A 20,377-nucleotide genomic window follows, 5' to 3' on the forward strand; every position below is an offset into this window, starting at 1 on the left:
AGTCATGTCCAGTTTTTTGTAAAATATATGTATAATTTTATATACAATTTATTTGATATATATTTTTTAAAAAATTTTAATTGTATGTTGAGGCTGGAACTCGGCTTGGTTAAAATTTTTGGGCTCGAGCACGATAACAATTTTAGGCTCGAGACGAGGTTCGGCTCGAACATAGGCAGGTTCGAACTCGGCTCGGCTTGATGCCACTCCTAGTCTCGACCTACATGGACTAGTTTGAATTAGATCTAGTTAGGGGAAAGAATTAGGTAATAATTGATGTTTTGGCACTTTCCCTCTTAGTTAATAATATTTCTCTCACAAAATGATGGCCGTATATCAAAACAAAAAAAACTATATTTATCTTCCATTTTCTCTTTCGTTTTCCATCTCTTCTCTTTGTTTTTTTTTTCTCTCCACCTTCTTTGCTCGAAACACAGATAAGAAGAGAACAAAAATAAGTATCATTGTTTAAAAAGTCAAAAAGTTGGAAATTTATATTTTTGGCTTTAGTCTTGAGGAAGTCAATAATCAGTAGTTGATAACCAATGTCCAGCAAGTGGACTCGTTGTTGACTGAAAACTAATGGGCGACTTCACTTTGTCAGACATTATCTTCTCCCACTTATCTGTTTAATCCACATCAAAATTGGGAGAAATTGTATGTCCCCTCTTTGATTTTCAGTTTCTCACTTGTTTCCTTGAGACTGATTCGGTTGACAATATATCTATATGCACTAGGTAACACAGATGTCGGCATCGGCGGGGGGGCCCCCACGTGTTACCATCAAAGGAGATTGAATATGATGGGGCTGCTACATAAGTCGGAAATAGAAATACAGATGCCATGCGGCAGGCATGTTCCTTAGGGACATGTCACGGCTGTTTCACCCAAATACGTGGAAAAATAAATTATCAAAATCGTGCAAGTAGGCTTCCGCATCGAACGAGTCACATGGCGGCAATAATATCATAAAGATGTTAAAAGAGTGTTCAGCTGCTGCCTCTAAGATCGACAGGTTCAGGCCTCCACAGAAATGACGGGTGAGGAGAGGAGCCTTAAAATATTTTGTGGTCAGGCCCCGGCTACAATTCTAAACATACGAAAGCAGATAAGATTGAAAGGTCTTTGCATCATGGGTGGGGAATGATGTTGTCTTTCTCCCTCTCTACCACTATTTTTTCACACATCGGCGGGAGGGGCGGCTCTGTAGACTCCTACTCACCGACTGTGGACCACACATCACACTCCACTTCTTCTCTTCTCTTCTCACTCGTGGCCGCACTACCCGCATCATGCCTCCTACCTCCACTCAACTCATCTGGCTCGCTCATTACCCTCATCCCTTTCCTACTCTTTTGACTATGAAATATTCCAATATTTCATTTATGTTTCTTATCTAAGTCATATGGAAAACGTGATTTGCTACTTCATTCAATTTGGAGGATCATTGAATTGTGTTGATATTCTCAATGAGATGAATTAACTCATTTTTACTATCTAACAAAAATAAAAATAAAAATTAAGAGTCTTCTGCCTGGACCTGATTCATGATTCTTAAAGGGCAGGACCACGACCGGGGCATCAGGAAAGCAGCTGTGCAAGACGACACAAGGGCACGTTCACGGCGTTCGCATAGAAGAGCAACTCTAAGAGTGGCATGCATCCATCTAGAGGACCCACACCTGTCCCTGTTTTACGGTGGAAAAGCCAGTTTGACCACAAGATTCATCGTTCACACTAAAAAAAAAAAAAAAAAACAGATGAGGAGTAACAACGGAGAGTAGGGGTTACCGTCAGTGGGGCAGGGTGCCGGGGCATTTTTGATGGATGCAGGCCGAGTGGCCGTGCGTCCGTGGCATACGCTCGAAATGCCATTATTTTGTTCAGGTAACTCGGTAGTACTTGTAATTCGTTTTGATTGCGAGTGGTCAAAGGCCAAGTGCAGTCAAGAAGGCACGGAGCGAGAGGGTTTAGTACGCACCCTCTGATCAAAAGTCATGGCCCCCCGACCGCGAACCCCGAGCGACTCCTGTCGTAGATGCTAACAACAACAGTTCTGACTCGTCCCTGTACAGTGTCCCGCTTTCCGATGACATCCCGTTTATCTGCAGCCTTTGCTGCGTCCCCTGCTCTGCCTACCTCTCATCTCCGCCTCCTTTCACCGTCCATCCATTCCATTCATTTTCCAAGTTTTTTTCCATCTAACAACCCAACGAAAAATTACAATCACCCGTTCCTTCCTTCCTTCCTTCCTTTCGCCTACTTAGAGACGTCCAGTGTCAAGACCTTAGACAACTAGTGGCAGTGGCCTCCGCACGAGAGACTTCCATTGAATTTCAACATGAGCGGTAAATCTATTTTGTCCTTATTTTTCAGCTTTTAATCTGCGATGACAAGACTCCAGAGTCTGGAGTTCACTCCTTTATTCACTGCTCGGTGGCTACAGCAACCTGCAAAGGGCAATGCCAGAGTCGTCAAACCAGAGCATGTGTTGACAGGCAGAATTCACGAGAAGTTGCACGTGCAATTTTGCATCTGGGTGGGCCCGAAATCCAAAACGGATGGAGGACCTTCGATCATGATTTTCTGCACGTGGTCCGAGTTGAAATTAGGCTTATACTCGGTTATGCTTGGTCATTCTAGGAAGATACTAGTCTGAAGAATTTGGAGCCTCCGTTGTTGCACAGCATCATCATCTCTGTTTCTTGCTCGAAATTCGAACCTTCAAGGCGGAGCACCCGATTCCAAAACGGGTACTGGGAAACGCCAGCCTAGATCTCCAGAAGCATGAATACGGGCACCGTGAAGTGCGGAGAAACCAGTTTGCAAAGAAATGTAAATCGATTTTACTTTCCCTCAAATATTATAGCCTGTTCGTCTTCCTTTTCCGCAGCAAAATTGTTTCCAAACCAATCAATCAGTCAGACATCAAGCTTCTCTGTTCGCTAGCGAATCAGCCGCGAGTGGTGGCACAGTGTCCACGTTAATTCACTGCGTGAAGGGTCAGTCATTAGTGGGTAGCTGGACGGCTGCATGGTTTTCATCAGTGTACAAGTTATATAAACAGCAACTGTGCAGAAAACAATGCAGCTCCACTTTTTTGGTTGGAGATTTGGGAAGTCTCAGTTTGCAGGGGAAGAAGAAAACAAACGCCCAATTGATTCCCCACTTCCTGCGACTCGAAGAGAAGGATAATAGGAAGAAGCATACATGAACATCTCTGCCAATCTCGCTTCCTGAAAGCAAGTTATATTCCAATCCAGGGGGCTTCGATGGTTTCCGCTGAGAATTGAGCACTTTATGCGTTAGTATTCACCGTTGCTAATGCATGGAGAGTCAAGGATTTAGGCAGCGTAAAGCGTGTACGATGATAAAGCCTTTTGAATGGGTCATTGGGATATCGTCGGAGTTCCACTCAAGAAAGGAGAAGCACTAAAGTCAGAAAAGTCCGTGCTATTCTGATCATCGGAACAAAGAACCAATATATCATAGTCACAGAGGTACATACAAACCGTATCGTTTGTGTTGTTTAGCGGAGAGATATTTAAAATAATCAGCCAAAGACCATGTGTCACGGGACCCACTGGACGAAGGTGTTCAGCCATGCATAGCATATGCTGATAAAAAACTCTTTAACCATTTTCAATTCGAGGACCACTTCTGTAATCTGTGGAGTCTAGACAGTTACAGATTATTTTTTTTCCTTCTTAATTCCTATCTCTCTTTTTTATTTACATTCACCGGTCAACAACTTAAAATGTTTGTTTCTTTTTTGTTTGCAACCTCCATGTCCCATACGTAACGACATATCTTAAAGTTCACTCCATATGCGACAGCATCTAACCGGTTCAGCCTTCCAAGCCCAACGCATCGCTGGTGAAAACGCATGGAGTGAACCACCTCTTCCGCATTGAAGAAGGGAATTGATATTTGTACAGTAATTAATAGTAAATATAAAAATTAATCAAGAAGAGTTACAACTTACAATTATAAAAACAGTTTCAAGGACAAAAATTCTCCGTTTCTTTCTTTAACGAACCCACCCTCTCTCTCTCTCTTTCAACAAAAAAAATTAATGATTCACAAGCCAACCTCATAAAAAAATTAATTAACAAATTACATTTTAATAGTTAATCTCTTTTGGTAGAGCGTCGATCTTTTTTACTCGTTTTGAGTTTCTATTGAGATCCCACCTTGATCGTGATCAACGGCTCGCTGTCTCCTGCTTGGTGCCCGTGCTTTTCCAACACTCCGCTTCCACCTCCGGCAGAGGTCAGCACCAAGGCCCGATCTGCCTGACTGTTCCAATCGGTGGTCCCCAGTACGTACAACATGAGCCCAGCGCAGCAAACCTGGGCGGCTAGCAACCCAAGCCAAAGCCCGCAGAACCCGACCCCCAGCCAGAACGCCAGCCCCACCGCGCATGGCATCCCCACCAGATAAAACGCGCCGAGATTCACGTTCGCGGCCGCGCCCGGCCTCGCGCTTCCACGAAGGACCCCACAGCTGACCGTCTGCGGACAGTTGCCAAGCTCGCAGAGCCCCACGATCGGGAGCGCCGCGGACGTTAGCCGTAGGATCTCAGCATCGCAAGTAAAAAAACGGCCCCACCGGTCCTTCATCCCCGTCGCAAACCCAGTTGCGAGGATCCCCATAATGGCCGCTGCCGATACAGCGACGCCTGCCGATACCCGGGCTTTATCCGGCCGGTCTGCCCCGAGCTCGTTTCCGACACGTGTGGAGACCGCGAATCCGAGAGACGAGGGAAATACGTAAACGAGCGCAGTGGTCTGGATGAGGATGCCCACGGAGGCGACTGAAGCTTGTGGGTCCGGCAGGAGGCCGCAAAGGATGATGATGATCTCGTACCACCACCACTCCAGGCAGACGGATATGCAGCTCGGCGCCGCGAGCTTCACGAGTGGGCCCCAGCCTTGTAGGCACTCCACGGTGGGAGGGGTCCACGTTGGCACATGAATGCCCGTCGCGTACACGTAAGCCATCAGGAACAGCACGACGGCGAAGTTGGACACCGCGGAGGCAGCGGCCACCCCCGCCACTCCGAGGCGGAGGTGGTTGACGAGGAGGAGGTTGACGGGCACGTTGATGAGTGCGCCGGCGCCGGACGCCAGCGTCAGAGGGTGAGTGATGCCCTGCGCGCGGAGGTAAATGCGCATCGGGTGGACGAAGGAGCCCGACACAAGGTCCGGGAGGCAAAAAAGGAGATACTTTTGGGCGAGAAAGGTGATTTTAGGGTCTTGCCGTAGAAATATGAGGATTTTCGACATGTGGACCCAGAGAAGAGAGATGGGTACGGATGAGGAGAGGAGGAAGAGCACAGCTCGGTGGAGGGTCAGGGCCAGCAACTTTGGGCGGCGAGCACCGAAGGCCTGCGAGCAAAGGGGCTCCATTCCTAGAGCCAGGCCGGAGAGTACCGAGTAGCCGGTGATGTTCGCGAAGGCGATGGCTAGCGACCCGGCCGCGAGCTCCAGCTCTCCAAGCGAGCCTAGAAAAAGCATTGAGACTACAGAGCGCGAGTAGAGCAGTAGTGCTGTCATCGCTATCGGAAACGAAAGGTGGAAAAGAGATCTCGACTCCGCGACTATTTCCGAGATACAGGGATATTGGAATTGGGACCCTTTTGGCGATGTCCCCGGTTTTACGTCACCGGGTTCGGAGAGGGAGACTACGGAGAGGTAAAGATGCGGTTGTGGCGGAGCACTTTTCTCCGACGTGTTTGTATTCGGATTACACATACTTGCAGAGGAGAAAAATGTTTCTATTCTCTGCTCTCCGAATCGGTAGTTGATTTGCTGAAATGAGTCCTGAGAGGCAGTGTTAATATATAGAGAGGCGAGAGGCGAGGGAGACGCGCGTTGGAGCAATGGGTCTAATGAATTATTGATATTTCTTTTAATTGTTTAAGCTTTTGGTGGATTTTGGCATGTCGCTCTTTCCTTCTTACTTGTTTCGCTTGTCAGAATTTCAATTTCCAACGAATTTCCTACAGAGTACGGCATCCTGATAGATTTTCATTTTCTTTCCCGTTCACTGCCATGCTAAATAGAATAATGGATCAACAAAATGGAAAAACCCGGAAATGAAGCGCTCCAGCGTAATCACTGCCGGAAGACAATAAAGTGCCTCACCCGCGGGCTTAGGGAGCCACCACAGGCGCGCGCTGGTGCAGGTGCGACTGGCGCTCGAGTCCCGGATTAGTGAAAGGCCCGCAGATTGTCCCTTCAACGTTCCCGGAAGAGTCAAACATTTGTCAGCTGGGTTCGCTATAACTACTAAGTGGGTCAACTGGAATTTCCCAGCAATGGAGCAGGAGACATCCCTTATTGCCCTTGAGTGAGTCAAGTACTCTTCAACTGGGTGTCCGGACGTTACTTTAGCGCATGTGATTATTCATTTATGCTACCAAATTTAATACAAGGGGGCTTAGTACTCCGCACGTGCGTATAAAAAGTCCCGGTTTTGATATATTGAGGCATCTTAATATGTAATTGCAACTTACGTTAGTCCCCACTAAGCACAACAGTTTGATGATTTAACTAGTGCCACTTTTTAAAGTCTTTAAAACGGCTAAAAGTGTCATATAATAAAAGCCAAAAAAAAAAAAAAACTGAAATGCCCAACACTAGTGCTAAAGATAAATCGGCTTCCTATAATGGGAAAGTGTCGAGTTGCTGGTCGAATCGTGACGTGGAAACAGAAAAAACGGGGATCCGATCGCTGGATCTGTCACACGAACAAGGCGCTCGTGCTGGTTCGGCCAGGAGACCAGGCTGGCGGCACCCTCCCCTTTGATTGGTGCCTCACGTGGACAGTACCAGCTCCAACGTCAGCAAAAGCGTCGAGAAACCTAAAACGGGTCCGTGTTCCGACCTCGAGGACCAGGCGTAAAATTTACTGCCTGGAAATTCTGCGACACAGCCGATGATAAGCTTTTTAGCGTCATAACGCGCGCCAACAAAATTGAGTACTAAGCTCTCGACTTGACTCCTCAATCGAGCCGAGACGTCCCCATTTCTTTTCCCTGTTCCCTCTTGTTTCCTTTCTTTTGGTAAGTATCCCTGTTTTCTCGTTAGCGCCTGATCTTCCCAAACGACGAATGCTAGATTCCGTCATCCAAACGATGGAAAACCAACGGCTATGATTACAACATCACTGTTCAACGTGTCAAAGAGTTTAAATATTGCTGCTACTGGTAGTGGGAAAAAAAAAAAAAAACTGTATAGTCTATCTCGTAGTTAGGTATTACCGGACAGTGAGCAATAAACTCTTTAACGCAGAAGCGTCGAAAACGCGAAAGGAGCGCATCAAATTGGAGTGAAAAACTAAAAACAGAGAGAGAGAGAGAGAGGAAATGAGAAAATTGACGGCATTGACGGGGGATGAATGTGAAGACGACCAGTGAGGTCTAAGAGATTGATTAAAAAGGGGACCGTATTGCCAGGCAGCTTGTATTTAGCCGGCAGACGGGAGGAAGGAGACAGCTGACCCCTCTTTCTCCAGACTTCCCTACCTTTCCAGTAATGCTTAACGTGCGCACCTCCACCTTGGCTTCGTTCCTCTCTGAAGAACGTTTAAACCAAACTGAACTCAAAAGTTCAGTGCTGTGTGCAGTGTGCACACACCACCGAAACTGAAACTGCTGGCTTCAGGTTCAGAGGCAGGCAGGTAGGCCCCTCCTCGTTGCAGTCTTTTGTACTTATCTGCCCCGCCACCTCCAAACCGCTGACATACGCTCCGTGAGCCAACTTGCGGCCCCCGCCCCAAACCTCATCCACTTTTCATCAACTCTCCACCTTCAACGTGTCAACCGGTACGTCCTACAAGACTCACCTGCGGTACTCAATATTCGCCGATCCAGTCCAGGAGTGGGCCTGAGTTCCCGAGTCACCGTCACCGTCCTTACTCAACTATTTTTTTCAGATATTCTGTTTCAGGTCATTCTTTCTTTCCCATGCATAAGCTTCTAGCAAATATCCAAAACTTGAACATACCGAAAGGCTCCCAGAAAATAATCACTTTTAAAAACCTCAATACAGGCATTCGCATTTTCGTTTTTATTGCCATCTCGATGCTTATGAACATTTCTGAGATTCTCTGGGTTCCTTTATTTGTCTTTGTCTTCTCTCTTATCTAGTGCTGCTACCGTACTGTTATATATCAACTTCCCAATACCTGGGGGATAGTCCAGAGCACATTATATGAAGAAACTGACAAACCCATAAATACAGGAAATCTTTTTTTTTTTTTTTTTTTTTTTGTTAGTGTCTAAAGCAAAAGCAAGACGCAATTCGTTCATTCCGCGCAAGGCTAACGAAGACGGGACTAGTTATCACGGTTTGATGTTTTTGAAGAGAATGTATCAGGTACACAAGCTACCGGTGTCATGCTTTTTGGGAGCTTAACAAACTTAACACTTACGTTCTCCACCCTCTATTCGGAGCTTAACCAGGTCTCTAATGGAGCGATCCGTGTCATATCCCCAGTAGCGAGGCTCCTCGTAATGGTTCGATCTTGTTTCTTACAGTCGACTTTCTGGCTGATGCCCGCAGTCGATCGATAAAGGGGGATGTTTTCCAAACTGTACGGTCCTTGCAGCTCCCGGATTTTCATCGGGGGAAAGAAAAAGCTGGAGGATTTGTTTAAGACTTATAGAGGGAGAGCTTTTCCTCGATTGCTTTCGTCATAGAATAATACAAGTTGCAATTTGCATCCCTTTTCATGGTTCTCTTCGCTCCTTTACCTCCCCTTTACTAGTTGTTAGTAACCCGAAACGACGATAATATAAAAGACTACGAATCGGAAACCGATATATCTATATATCACACACGTCACGTTTCGGTTGCGCACTTTGCTTAAATTCTTTAAAATATGCTGATTTTAAGAATATCCGCCTGTCCGCTTTTTCTGCGAACAAAATTTATGAATCTGCGTATGTCAGTTAAACAAAAAGCCGTCTTAGGAATATGGATTCCCGTAGTCTCTTTCTTGAGACTTTCTAGAAGACATCTTCACCAGGAGTCGGTCCAAAGCAAAGAAAGTTGTTTCCTTGGCAGAGGAAACGGTTGTTTTGACAATCATACACTCCGTTTTTTAATGAGAAAAAATCGGAAAAGGCAACCGATTGGGCCACGTGGAAGCACCCTGGAGAGAACACCACCGCCGCCCCACTCTCTTCGCGTCTTTTGGTGCGATCTCTGTACGACCTTTTTCATGGTGGCCGCTTTTTTTCACTTCTTCTCTTTTATTTATTTATTTATTATTATTATTAATTTTTTGCAGAAAAAAAGTGCTATGGTAGGCAACACTAGAAATAAAAAAATACAAATAAATAAATTAGAAAATGATAAAAGATAATAATAAGAATGAAAAAGAGAATGGAGCACGCATGGTAGCACGTGCTGTAGCGGCAGTACGGTGGCCAATTCCAGGCCACAGCTCAGCTCCCACGCTCAAAGTACCAAACATAACAGTGTCACTTGTACCCCCTTCCATTTAAATAAATTTCTCCAAAGTGCAGTGGTTATTATTTTTTTTCTTCAGAAAACGAAAAAAGAATCCATCCTTGCCGTGATTCAGGAAAAGAGGTGGCAATGGCATCCCCTCTCCTTTTGGCTTTTTCCACGTCCTCCTAGTCTGCTGCATCGGCATGGGTCTTTCCATCTTGGGCTTGAAAAAGACATGAAAGCCCAAATCCATCGAGTTGACCTTCCATACTCTCGGCCTGCCGCGTTGGTGGAGATAAGAGCCAGTGACATGGCATGCAATCAGGTTTCTCTTTCTGTGCTGTATGAGTATCGCATCTTTATCTCTTTCTGCCTTTCATACGGGCTGCTTCTTTCACGCAGTTTTCCTTTGGATATTCACAATGTGAATAAGTTTCTGGCGATTGCTGATCTTGGGAGGAAGAAAAGGTCAAATTAGGAAAGAAGTCAACGACATCTTTCATCAACGATGCAACTAAACAAAGATATCCCATGTTGACTACTACACCGGGGCCAGGGGGCAGTAGGAGAAAGAGAAAGAGAAAGAGAAGGAGAAAGTATTAATCAAACTCAGTGGGCAGTGGGCAGTGCACTGGCTAAAACAATTCAATAGATTCCAGCTTGAAGGACAAAAGAAAGCTTACAGTTGGATTCGCGAATCTACCTGGTGAGGTCAATTACCACTACAAAAGAGTCAACTTCACCCCCCATAGTTTTTTTCTTTTCCATATTGGAGAAGAGAACAATTACGTACATCTCCCAGTTTTCAGAATTACAGGATGAGGTACGATGATGGATGCAGTGTCCAATCCATCTTTTCTTTCGAGGTAATTGTGTGTGTTCATGAAACGAAGGCGACGCATATGTCCGCCAATGCTGCTCAGGGGATCTGCGGCAGAAAGGATCACCCTTCAACCCTACCTATATCCGGTGCTCTTTGGTTTTGCCGGGTTATTACTTCACCTGTTCCATTGATTCCTCGGCACTCGTTTGATTGTGGAATGAAACGTAGTGCGCATAATGGGTGGAAAGATGGTTAGGTGATCACTACATTAAAGATGCGATTATTATTATTATTTCTTTCAGGAGGTCGTTCAGAAGAATCATTTGCGTACGATCAAAACCGACCCATCAATGCTCTAATGCCCATGTCTTTGAGAGAAAGTGTTGATCAAAGATCATAGTTTTACAGCCAGCAATCTTCAATTTGAAGCTCTACAGTTGGATAACTCGGTGGAGACCGGAGGGAGATTCCCCTGATTTCCGGCGGAGATAGATAGACCAACTGAATGTCAGTGCTGGGAGGGAACCAGTAATAGATAGAGAATCCATTTTCGTATCTAAAAGGGAAGAAACGGATCAAGAGTGCTCTTATGTTTGATTTCCTAATCTTCTGAGCTTCCCCACATTTTGTTTTCTCACCCACTCTCTTTGACTTATGATGTTTCCTCAAGCTACCAAAAAAGTTTAGTGTGATACCCCAAAGTCAAAAAAGTATTGAAATGGGAGTCAAGAATCTAAGCTCCTGGTCATAGATTATGGCTGAAAGTTCCCTTCTCATGAAACACTGATTTAGTCATGATCGAGTTCATCATGACCGTATCGAGGAATATTTGGAAGCCGCATTATAGACACAGTGATTAGTGTTTTGATGACTCAAAACCCAAATGTCACGCCTTTGATTTCGAGTTGGACCTTCGCCTTCCTCTCTTCAATACTAATCATAGTGTTTGGAAAGGATGACAAGCGATCTCATTGTCAAAGAAAGATAAATCTCTGTTGGCTTCATCACCTTTTGCACCACTCGCTTCAGCCAACTCAGAAAACCAGAAAAGAAAAAGCCTTGAGAAAAATCGAAGAAACTCTAACTAGATATGATTAATTTTTTCAATGCTTTCAGGTATCCATCAACTTGCGAGTCCGAAAAGGGTAGAGATTGATAAATTGATAAATGCCTCTAAAATGGTATACATCGGCGATGGTCAATTGTTTCCCTCTCAGAGGTTGTCGTCGGACAGCTGTTGGTGGCTGTTGATGGCCACTCGGCCCATCAAACAATGACATGCCCAATCCATTTTATATGGTTGCATTATTGATTAATGGAGATCCGACGTGTGACATATGTGAAGCTAAGCCTTGACAGGAAGGGTTTTAAATTTTTATTCATCACTTTAGTTTTTAATAATTTAGTTTTGCCAACTTTGTTTCCTCTTTTTATGTTCATCCGAATAAGGGTATTCTGTTTTGAGTCCCATTTTCTATTCTAATATTTTGAACAAGAGAATAAATTTATTGGTTTCTTTTTCTTCAAAAATTAAAATAAAGAATTCAAATATGATCGATATCAGTCTTATAATGAAAAAAAAAAAAACAAAAAGACAAAAAAGAGAGTATCAATAGATGATAAAAAATAATCCATAATACAAATTTGTGCTTGTTAGACAACTAGTTTAGGGCCAAACATTATAAACTAATTTTCAACCTTGCATTACAGAAAAAATAAAAGGTGTAAATGGATACCAAATACCACATAAATCTCACAATCTTCCATTATCGAAACTATAAAACATTTAACTTGATAAGAAATATCAAATAAAACTCCAACCAGTCCACTACTCATGAAAGATCTAAGAATTATTCCCAAAAAAAATAATCAAATCCAATAAAATCGTACAACTACATCTACATCTTTAAACCCATTCACTCGTAAAAAGGATTCATCAATTCCCAATCATTTGAAAACTCTCATATTAAAAATTTATCAAGTAAATTTGATAGTTTCAAGATAACTTACAGAAGCATACGTAACTTGGAATCGACCTAAGGCATGATTTCATAACAAGACACGTATGCTCCCACCGACTTTTCATCAACAGGTTAGTCATAATTCTACATTTATTAAGCAATAGTGATTATATTGAACTAGAGAAATACTGGATGCCCAATCAAATTTCAATGTAAGTTTTGGCTTTACCAACTAATGAGAATATTCATGACTTCACAAGAAGGAAGACACTTCATTATCCTTTGATTGGCGAACATGAGAGACAAATTTCCATCCTGCATCCAAAACACGTAATGTACCCCAAAAGCACATACCTATATGTATTTCCATGCCTGGCTTATAGAAAAAATGTGGATTCCATGCTTGGCATGCAGAACATGAACATGTTGATCGAGTTGTTCCACGTCTCTGGAACTGTAACCCCTCGAGTCACAGGGACATCACAATGTAAACATTGCTGGGAAGGATTGACATATTAATTAGGATATGGATGGCAGTGAAACGTTGTGCTTAATCAATCTGAACAAATTGAATGGATCTATACTAAATCTATACTTATAGCTTAGAAAGAGAGAGAGAGAGAGAGAGAGAGAGAGAGAGAGAGAGAGAGAGAGAGAGAGAGATTTATAGAGAATAATCTCAATTAAACAAAGAAAACCTTAAAATCCAATAAAATCGTACAACTACATCTACAAAACCATTCACTCGTGAAAAAGATTCATCAATTCTCTATCATTTGAAAACTATCATATTAAAATTTTATAAAGTAAATTTGATAGCTTCAAGATAATTTACAGAAGCATACATAACCTGGAACCGACCTCAGTCATGATTTCATAACAACACACACATGCTCCCACCGACTTTTCATCAACAAGTTAGTCATGATTCTACATTTATTAAGCAATAGTGATTATATTGAACTAGAGAAATACTGGATGCGCAATCAAATTTAAATTTAAATTTTGGCTTTACCAACTAATTAGAATATTCATGACTTCACAAGAAGGACAACACTTCGTTATCCTTTGGCTGCTAACTCGTCTAGCAAGAAGAAATCACTTGTAACCAATTGAAAATACATACGACGAATGTGCTTTTAGCGAACATGAGAGACAAATTTCCATCCTGCACATGAAACACGTAATGTTCCCCAAAAGCACATATTTTCATATGTATTTCCATGCCTGGCTTACAGAAAAAATATAGATTCTATGCTTGGCTTGCAGAACATGAACATGTTGATCGAGTTGTTCCATGTATCTGGAACTGCAACCCCTCAAGCCACAGGGACATCACAATGTAAACATTTTTGGGAAGGATAGGCATATTAATTAGGATAGGGATGGCAGTGAAACGTCCCACTTAATCGATCTGAACAAATTAAATGGATCAATCATTTTTCAGAAACCTAAAACTAATCTAAAATAAGCAAAACTTAGCAATCCACATAAGCATCCAATAAAGTCCAGGAGACATTTGTTTACTGATCATATAGATCATCCTCATTTTCCTTCTTATATCTATACTTATTGCTTAGAAAGGTTATAGAAAATTCAGCTCAAATTTGAAGCTCCTTCTATAGGGAGAGATATTATAGATTCACTATAAGAACATTAAGAGAGAGAGAGAGAGAGAGAGAGAGAGAGAGAGAGAGAGAGAGATTTACAAAGAATAATCTCAATTACGCAAAGAAAACATTAAAATCCAATAAAATCGTACAACTACATCTACAAAATCATTCACTCGTAAAAAAGATTCATGAATTCCCAATCATTTGAAAACTCTCATATTAAAAATTTATCAAGTAAATTTGATAGCTTCAAGATAACTTACAGAAGCATACATAACCTGGAACCGATCTCAATCATGATTTCATAACAACACACGTTTGCTCCCACCGACTTTTCATCAACAAGTTAGTCATGATTCTGCATTTAATAAGCAATAGAGAAATACTGGATGCGTAAACAAATTTCAATGTAAATTTTGGCTTTACCGACTAATGAGAATATTCATGACTTCAAGAGAAGGAAGACACTTCATTATCCTTCGGCTGCTGACTCGTCTAGCAAGAAGACATCACTTGTAACCATCTGAAAATACATAGAAAGAATGTGCTTTTGGTGAACATGAGAAACGAATTTCCATCCTGCATCTGAAACACATAATGTTCCCCAAAAGCACATACCTTCATATGTATTTCCATGCCAGGCTTACAAAAATATTGCGGATTCCATGCTTGGCTTGTAGAACATGAACATGTTGATCGAGTTGTTCCACGTATCTGGAACTGCAACCCCTCAAGCCACAGGGACATCACAATGTAAACATTGCTGGGATGGATTGGCATATTAATTAGAAAAGGGATGGCAGTGAAACGTCTCGCTTAATCAATCTGAGCAAATTGAATTGATCTATCAGTTTTGAGAAACCAAAAACTAATCCAAAATAAGCAACTTAGCAATCCACATAAGCATCCAATAAAGTCCATGAGACATTTGTTTACTTATCATATAGATCATCCTCATTCTCCTTCTTATATCTATACTTATTGCTTAGAAAGATTATAGAAAATTCAGCTAAAATTTGAAGCTTCTTTTATAGGGAGAGATATTATAGATTCACTATAAGAACATTAAGAGAGAGAGAGACGGAGATTTACATAGAATAATCTCAATTACACAAAGAAAACCTTAAAATCCAATAAAATTGTACAACTACATCTACAAAACCATTCACTCGTAAAAAAGATTCATGAATTCCCAATCATTTGAAAACTCTCATATTAAAAATTTATCATGTAAATTTGATAACTTCAAGATTACTTATAGAAGCATACATGACCTGGAACCAACCTCAGTCATGATTTCATAACAAAACAAGCTTGCTCCTATCGACTTTTCATCAACAAGTTAATCATGATTCTGCATTTATTAAGCAATAGTGATTATATTGAACTAGAGAAATACTGGATGCGCAATCAAATTTCAATGTAAATTTTGGCTTTACTGATTAATGAGAATATTCATGACTTCACGAGAAGGATGACACTTCGTTATCCTTCGGCTGCTGACTCGTCTAGCAAGAAGACATCACTTGTAATCATCGAAAAATACATAGAAAGAATGTGCTTTTGGCGAACATGAAAAACGAATTTCCATACTGTTTTTGAAACACGTATGTTCCCCAAAAGCACATACCTTTGTATGTATTTCCATGCCTGGCTTATAGAAAAATTGCGGATTCCATGCTTGGCTTGCAGAACATGAACATGTTGATCGAGTTGTTCCACATATCTGGAATTGCAATCCCTCAAGCCACAGGGACATCACAATGTAAACATTGTTAGGAAGGATTGACATATTAATTAGGATAGGGATGGCAGTGAAACGTCTCACTTAATCAATCAGAGCAAGTTGAATTGATCAATTAGTTTTGAGAAACAAAAAACTAATCTAAAATAAGCAACTTAGCAATCCACATAAGCATTCAATAAAGTCCAAGAGACATTTGTTTACTGATCATATAAATCATTTTCATTCTCCTTCTTATATCTATACTTATTGCTTAGAAAAGTTATAGAAAATTCAGCTCAAATTTGAAACTCCTTTTATAGGGAGAGATATTATAGATTCACTATAAGAATATTAAGAGAGAGACAGAGATTTACAGAGAATAATCTCAATTACACAAAGAAAACCTTAAAATCCAATAAAATCGTACAACTACATCTACAAAAGCATTCCCTCGTAAAAAAAATTCATCAATTCCCAATCATTTGAAAACTCTCATATTAAAAATTTATCAAGTAAATTTGATAGCTTCAAGATAACTTACTGAAGCATACATAACCTGGAACCGACCTCAATCATGATTTCATAAAAAAACAAGCTTGCTCCTACCGACTTTTCATCAACAAGTTAGTCATGATTTTGCATTTATTAAGCAATAGTGATTATATTGAACTAGAGAAATACTGGATACACAATCAAATTGCAATGTAAATTTTGGCTTTACCGACTAATGAGAATATTCAAGACTTCACGAGAAGGAAGACACTTCGTTATCCTTCAACTGCTAACTCGTCTGGCAAGAAGACATCACTTGTTACCATATAAAAATACATAGAAAGAATGTACTTTTGGTGAACATGAGAAACAAATTTTCATACTGTTTCCGAAACACTTAATGTTCCAAAAAAGCACATACCTGCATATGTATTTCTATGCCTGGCTTTGTGGATTCCATGATTGGCTTGCAGAACACGAACATGTTGATCGAGTTGTTCCACGTATCTAGAATTGCAACCCCTCAAGCCACAAGGACATCACAATGTAAACATTGCTGGGAAGGATTGGCATATTAATTAGGATAGGGATGGCAGTGAAACGTCATGCTTAATCAATCTGAACAAATTGAATGGATCTATCGGTTTTGAGAAACTGGAAACTAATCTAAAATAAACAACTTAGCAATCCACATAAGTATCCAATAAGTCCAGGAGACATTTGTTTACTCATCATATAGATCATCCTTATTATCCTTCTTATATCTATACTTATTGCTTAGAAAGGTTATAGAAAATTCAACTCAAATTTGAAACTCCTTTTATAGGGAGGGATATTATAGATTTACTATAAGAACATTAAGAGAGAGAGAGAAAGAAATTTACAGAGAACAATCTCAATTACACAAAGAAGACGTTAAAATCCAATAAAATCGTACAACTACATCTACAAAACCATTCACTCGTAAAATAGATTCATCAATTCCCAATCATTTGAAAACTCTCATATTTAAAATTTAACAAGTAAGTTTGATAGCTTCAATATAACTTACAAAAGCATACATAACCTGGAACCGACCTCAATCATGATTTCATAACAACAGACGCATGCTCCCACCAACTTTTCATCAACAAGTTAGTCATGATTCTGCATTTATTAAGCAATAGTGATTATATTCAACTAGAGAAATACTGGATGCGCAATCAAATTTCAATGTAAATTTTGGCTTTTTACCGACTAATGAGAATATTCATGACTTCACGAGAAGGAAGACACTTCGTTATCCTTCGGCTACTGACTCGTCTAAGCGTGTGTTGTTATGAAATCATGACTAAGGTCGGTTCCAGGTTTGTATGCTTCTGTAAGTTATCTTGAAGTTATCTAATTTACTTGATAAATTTTTAATATGAAAGTTTTCAAATGATTGGGAATTGATGAATCTTTTTTGCGAGTGAATGCTTTTGTAGATGTAGTTGTATGATTGTATTGGATTTTAAGGTTTTCTTTGTGTAATTAAGATTATTCTTTGTAAATCTCTCTCTCTCTTAATGTTCTTATAGTGAATCTATAATATCTTTCCCTATAAAAGAAGCTTCAAATTTTAGTAGAATTTTCTATAACCTTTCCAAGCAATAAGTATAGATATTAGAAGGAGAATGAGGATGATCTATATGATCAGTAAACAAATGTCTCCTGGACTTTATTAGATGCTTATGTGGATTGCTAAGTTGCTTATTTTAGATTAGTTTCTAGTTTCTCGAAACTGATTGATCCATTCAATTTTCTCAGATTGATTAAGCGAGATGTTTCACTGCCATCCCTATCCTAATTTATATGCCAATCCTTCCCAACAATATTTACATTGTGATGTCCCTATGGCTTGAAGGGTTGTAGTTCCAGATACGTGGAACAACACGATCAACATGTTCATGTTCTGCAAGCCAAACATGGAATCCACAATTTTTCTGTAAGCTCGGCATGGAAATACATATGAAGGTATGTACTTTGGGAAACATTACATGTTTCATAAACAGTATGGAAATTCGTTTCTCATGTTCGCCAAAAGCACATTCTTTCTATGTATTTTCATATGGTTACAAATGATGGCATCATTAGATTCTATGAAGGCAACTTTTGAAAACACTCAGGTGGATGTTGAAGAAAAGGGTGAGCGACTTTAATGCCCAGGAAGTACTTAAGAGAGCCCAAATCCTTTGTCTGAAAATATGTGGCAAGATATTGTTTTAACTTCTGTAATTCCATCAAGATTATCACCAAATAACACAATGTCATCTACATAGACAACCAAAACTACCTTACCAGTCTTCCTTTTTAATAGGAACTTAGAATGATCACAATGACTCCTATAAAAGCCAAATTGTAGTACCACATCACTAAACTTTTCCAACCATGCCCGCAAACTCTGTTTAAGTCCATAAATAGTCTTCTAAACAGTTTAAGGATTTAGTTATATGACTCACAAACAAGAGATTATTTGGAAATTTTGGTACAAATAAAACAGAATCTAAGGATATTTGTGGAATAGTGCAAACTATACCCTCCCCCTGAATGGGAGAGGTGGATCCATCAGCTAAAGTAATTCGACGATATGAATGAGATAGACGAATAGATTGAAATGGAGATGGCATACCTGATATATGTGTAGAGGCTTCTGAATCAATGATCCAAGAGGGAATGAGACACATTTAGTGCATTCATACATGTACTAGCCATCATGGTACTCATTGAGGAAGAAGGAGAGGTCTCGGTAGTCTAAGAAGCAGTCAGTTGACCCAATTGCTGTAATAACTGCTGAATTTCCTCATGGGATCTAGTGTGTGAGGGGGCACCCTTATTTGTGACTATAAAATTGCCCCAGGTAGGTTTACCAAATTTATCCCAACATTTTTCATTAATATGATTAGTCTTACCACTATAAACACATTTTCGATCTCTCTGATCAATTCGACCATGACCACGGGTTGTATAAGAGCGACCTCTACCTCTATTATTACCACCATGAAACTGACCATCGGGCTTACCATTAGAAGATTGAACATTAAGAGCAGTTGCTTCTAAGAGGGCTCCACTTGACTCATTTTTATTTACAACTGCACTTTCAACTCGAAGAACTATGTTAAAAGTTTGTTCAAGAGTGGTCACATCCTCATTGACCAACGACTAGGCTCTAATAGCATCATACTCATGCCCCGAACCATCCAAAAACTGGGCTACTTGAATTTGATTTTATTTCTTATGGATGTCTTCAACATTCGTAGTAAAAGGATGGAATATACTAATTTCATGTATTACTCCCCTCATCTCAATGAAATAATTTGCGACTAATCTACCTCCACGCTTCATATTAAAGAACTTCACATATAACTCATAGATCCTTGATAAATTACTTTCTTGAGATAAAATAGAAGCCAACGTAGTCCACATTGCTTTAGCAGTACTGCAACTCAAAATCTGATCACTAAATTTGGATTCCATACTATTGACCAACCACATCATTACTAAATTATTTTCTGCTACTCAATCTTCAGTAATAGGTACTGGGGGATCATCATTTATATATTCTTTTGTCCCTCAAATACATGAAAACTAATCTATACCAGTTAACATAATTTGATCCATTCAACCTGATCGTAGTTATCTGAAAAGACTGAGAGTTTTACATCTGAGCTCTTAGCAGTCCTTTGGACAGCAAGCAATGTGTTGGAATCAACCATTAAATATCACCAAACACCACAATTCAATATACTAGAGCGTCAATTAACTAAAGGTAAGCACTTTTCCCAAATTTCAATATTTGTGTAGTCAAGTGGACCCCACACCATCTTGATTTTGTTGCAATTAGGTCATTCTTTCATTGATTTATGGTCTCAATTGTTGGAATTGATCATTATTGGTTCTAAATTGAATGAATTGGGTCAGAGCAAGTGTTGAAGTCTGTTAGAAGATATGATGTAATTAGGGTGTCATTTATGTAATTAGTTTATGTTTCTTGTCTTTTTTTCACTCTTACTAGGGTGAAGGGCATAATTATAATATTTATATTTATTCACTTATAAATAGAGCTTAAGGGGGAAGGTTTGGACATAAGTCCATAACCTTTTTTTCCTCCTGTTTTCTTACAATAAGTCTGTTGGAAGATATGATGTAATTAGGGTGTCATTTATGTAATTAGTTTATGTTTTTGGTCTTTTCTTTACTCTTATTTCGGTGAAGGGCATAATTATAATATTTATATTTATTCATTTAAATATAGCTTAAGTGGGAGGGTTTGGGCATAA

The 20,377-nt window shown here is 40.2% G+C and overlaps 1 protein-coding gene across 1 annotated transcript; it reads right to left on the bottom strand.

Moving 5' to 3' along the window:
• Positions 1-4,141: 4,141 nt before the first annotated feature.
• Positions 4,142-5,756, bottom strand: LOC137942172 (protein DETOXIFICATION 52-like). Its single transcript, XM_068787867.1, has one exon. It carries the CDS (start codon positions 5,754-5,756, stop codon positions 4,179-4,181), a length of 1,578 nt encoding a protein of 525 aa, XP_068643968.1. The 3' UTR covers positions 4,142-4,178.
• Between the last annotated feature and the right edge of the window lie 14,621 nt (positions 5,757-20,377).

Source organism: Aristolochia californica, unplaced genomic scaffold (genome assembly GCF_029961685.1).
Source record: "Aristolochia californica isolate CCGP_79_NKW_82.1479 unplaced genomic scaffold, dmAriCali1.0.hap1 SCAF_9, whole genome shotgun sequence".
NCBI lineage: Eukaryota > Viridiplantae > Streptophyta > Magnoliopsida > Piperales > Aristolochiaceae > Aristolochia > Aristolochia californica.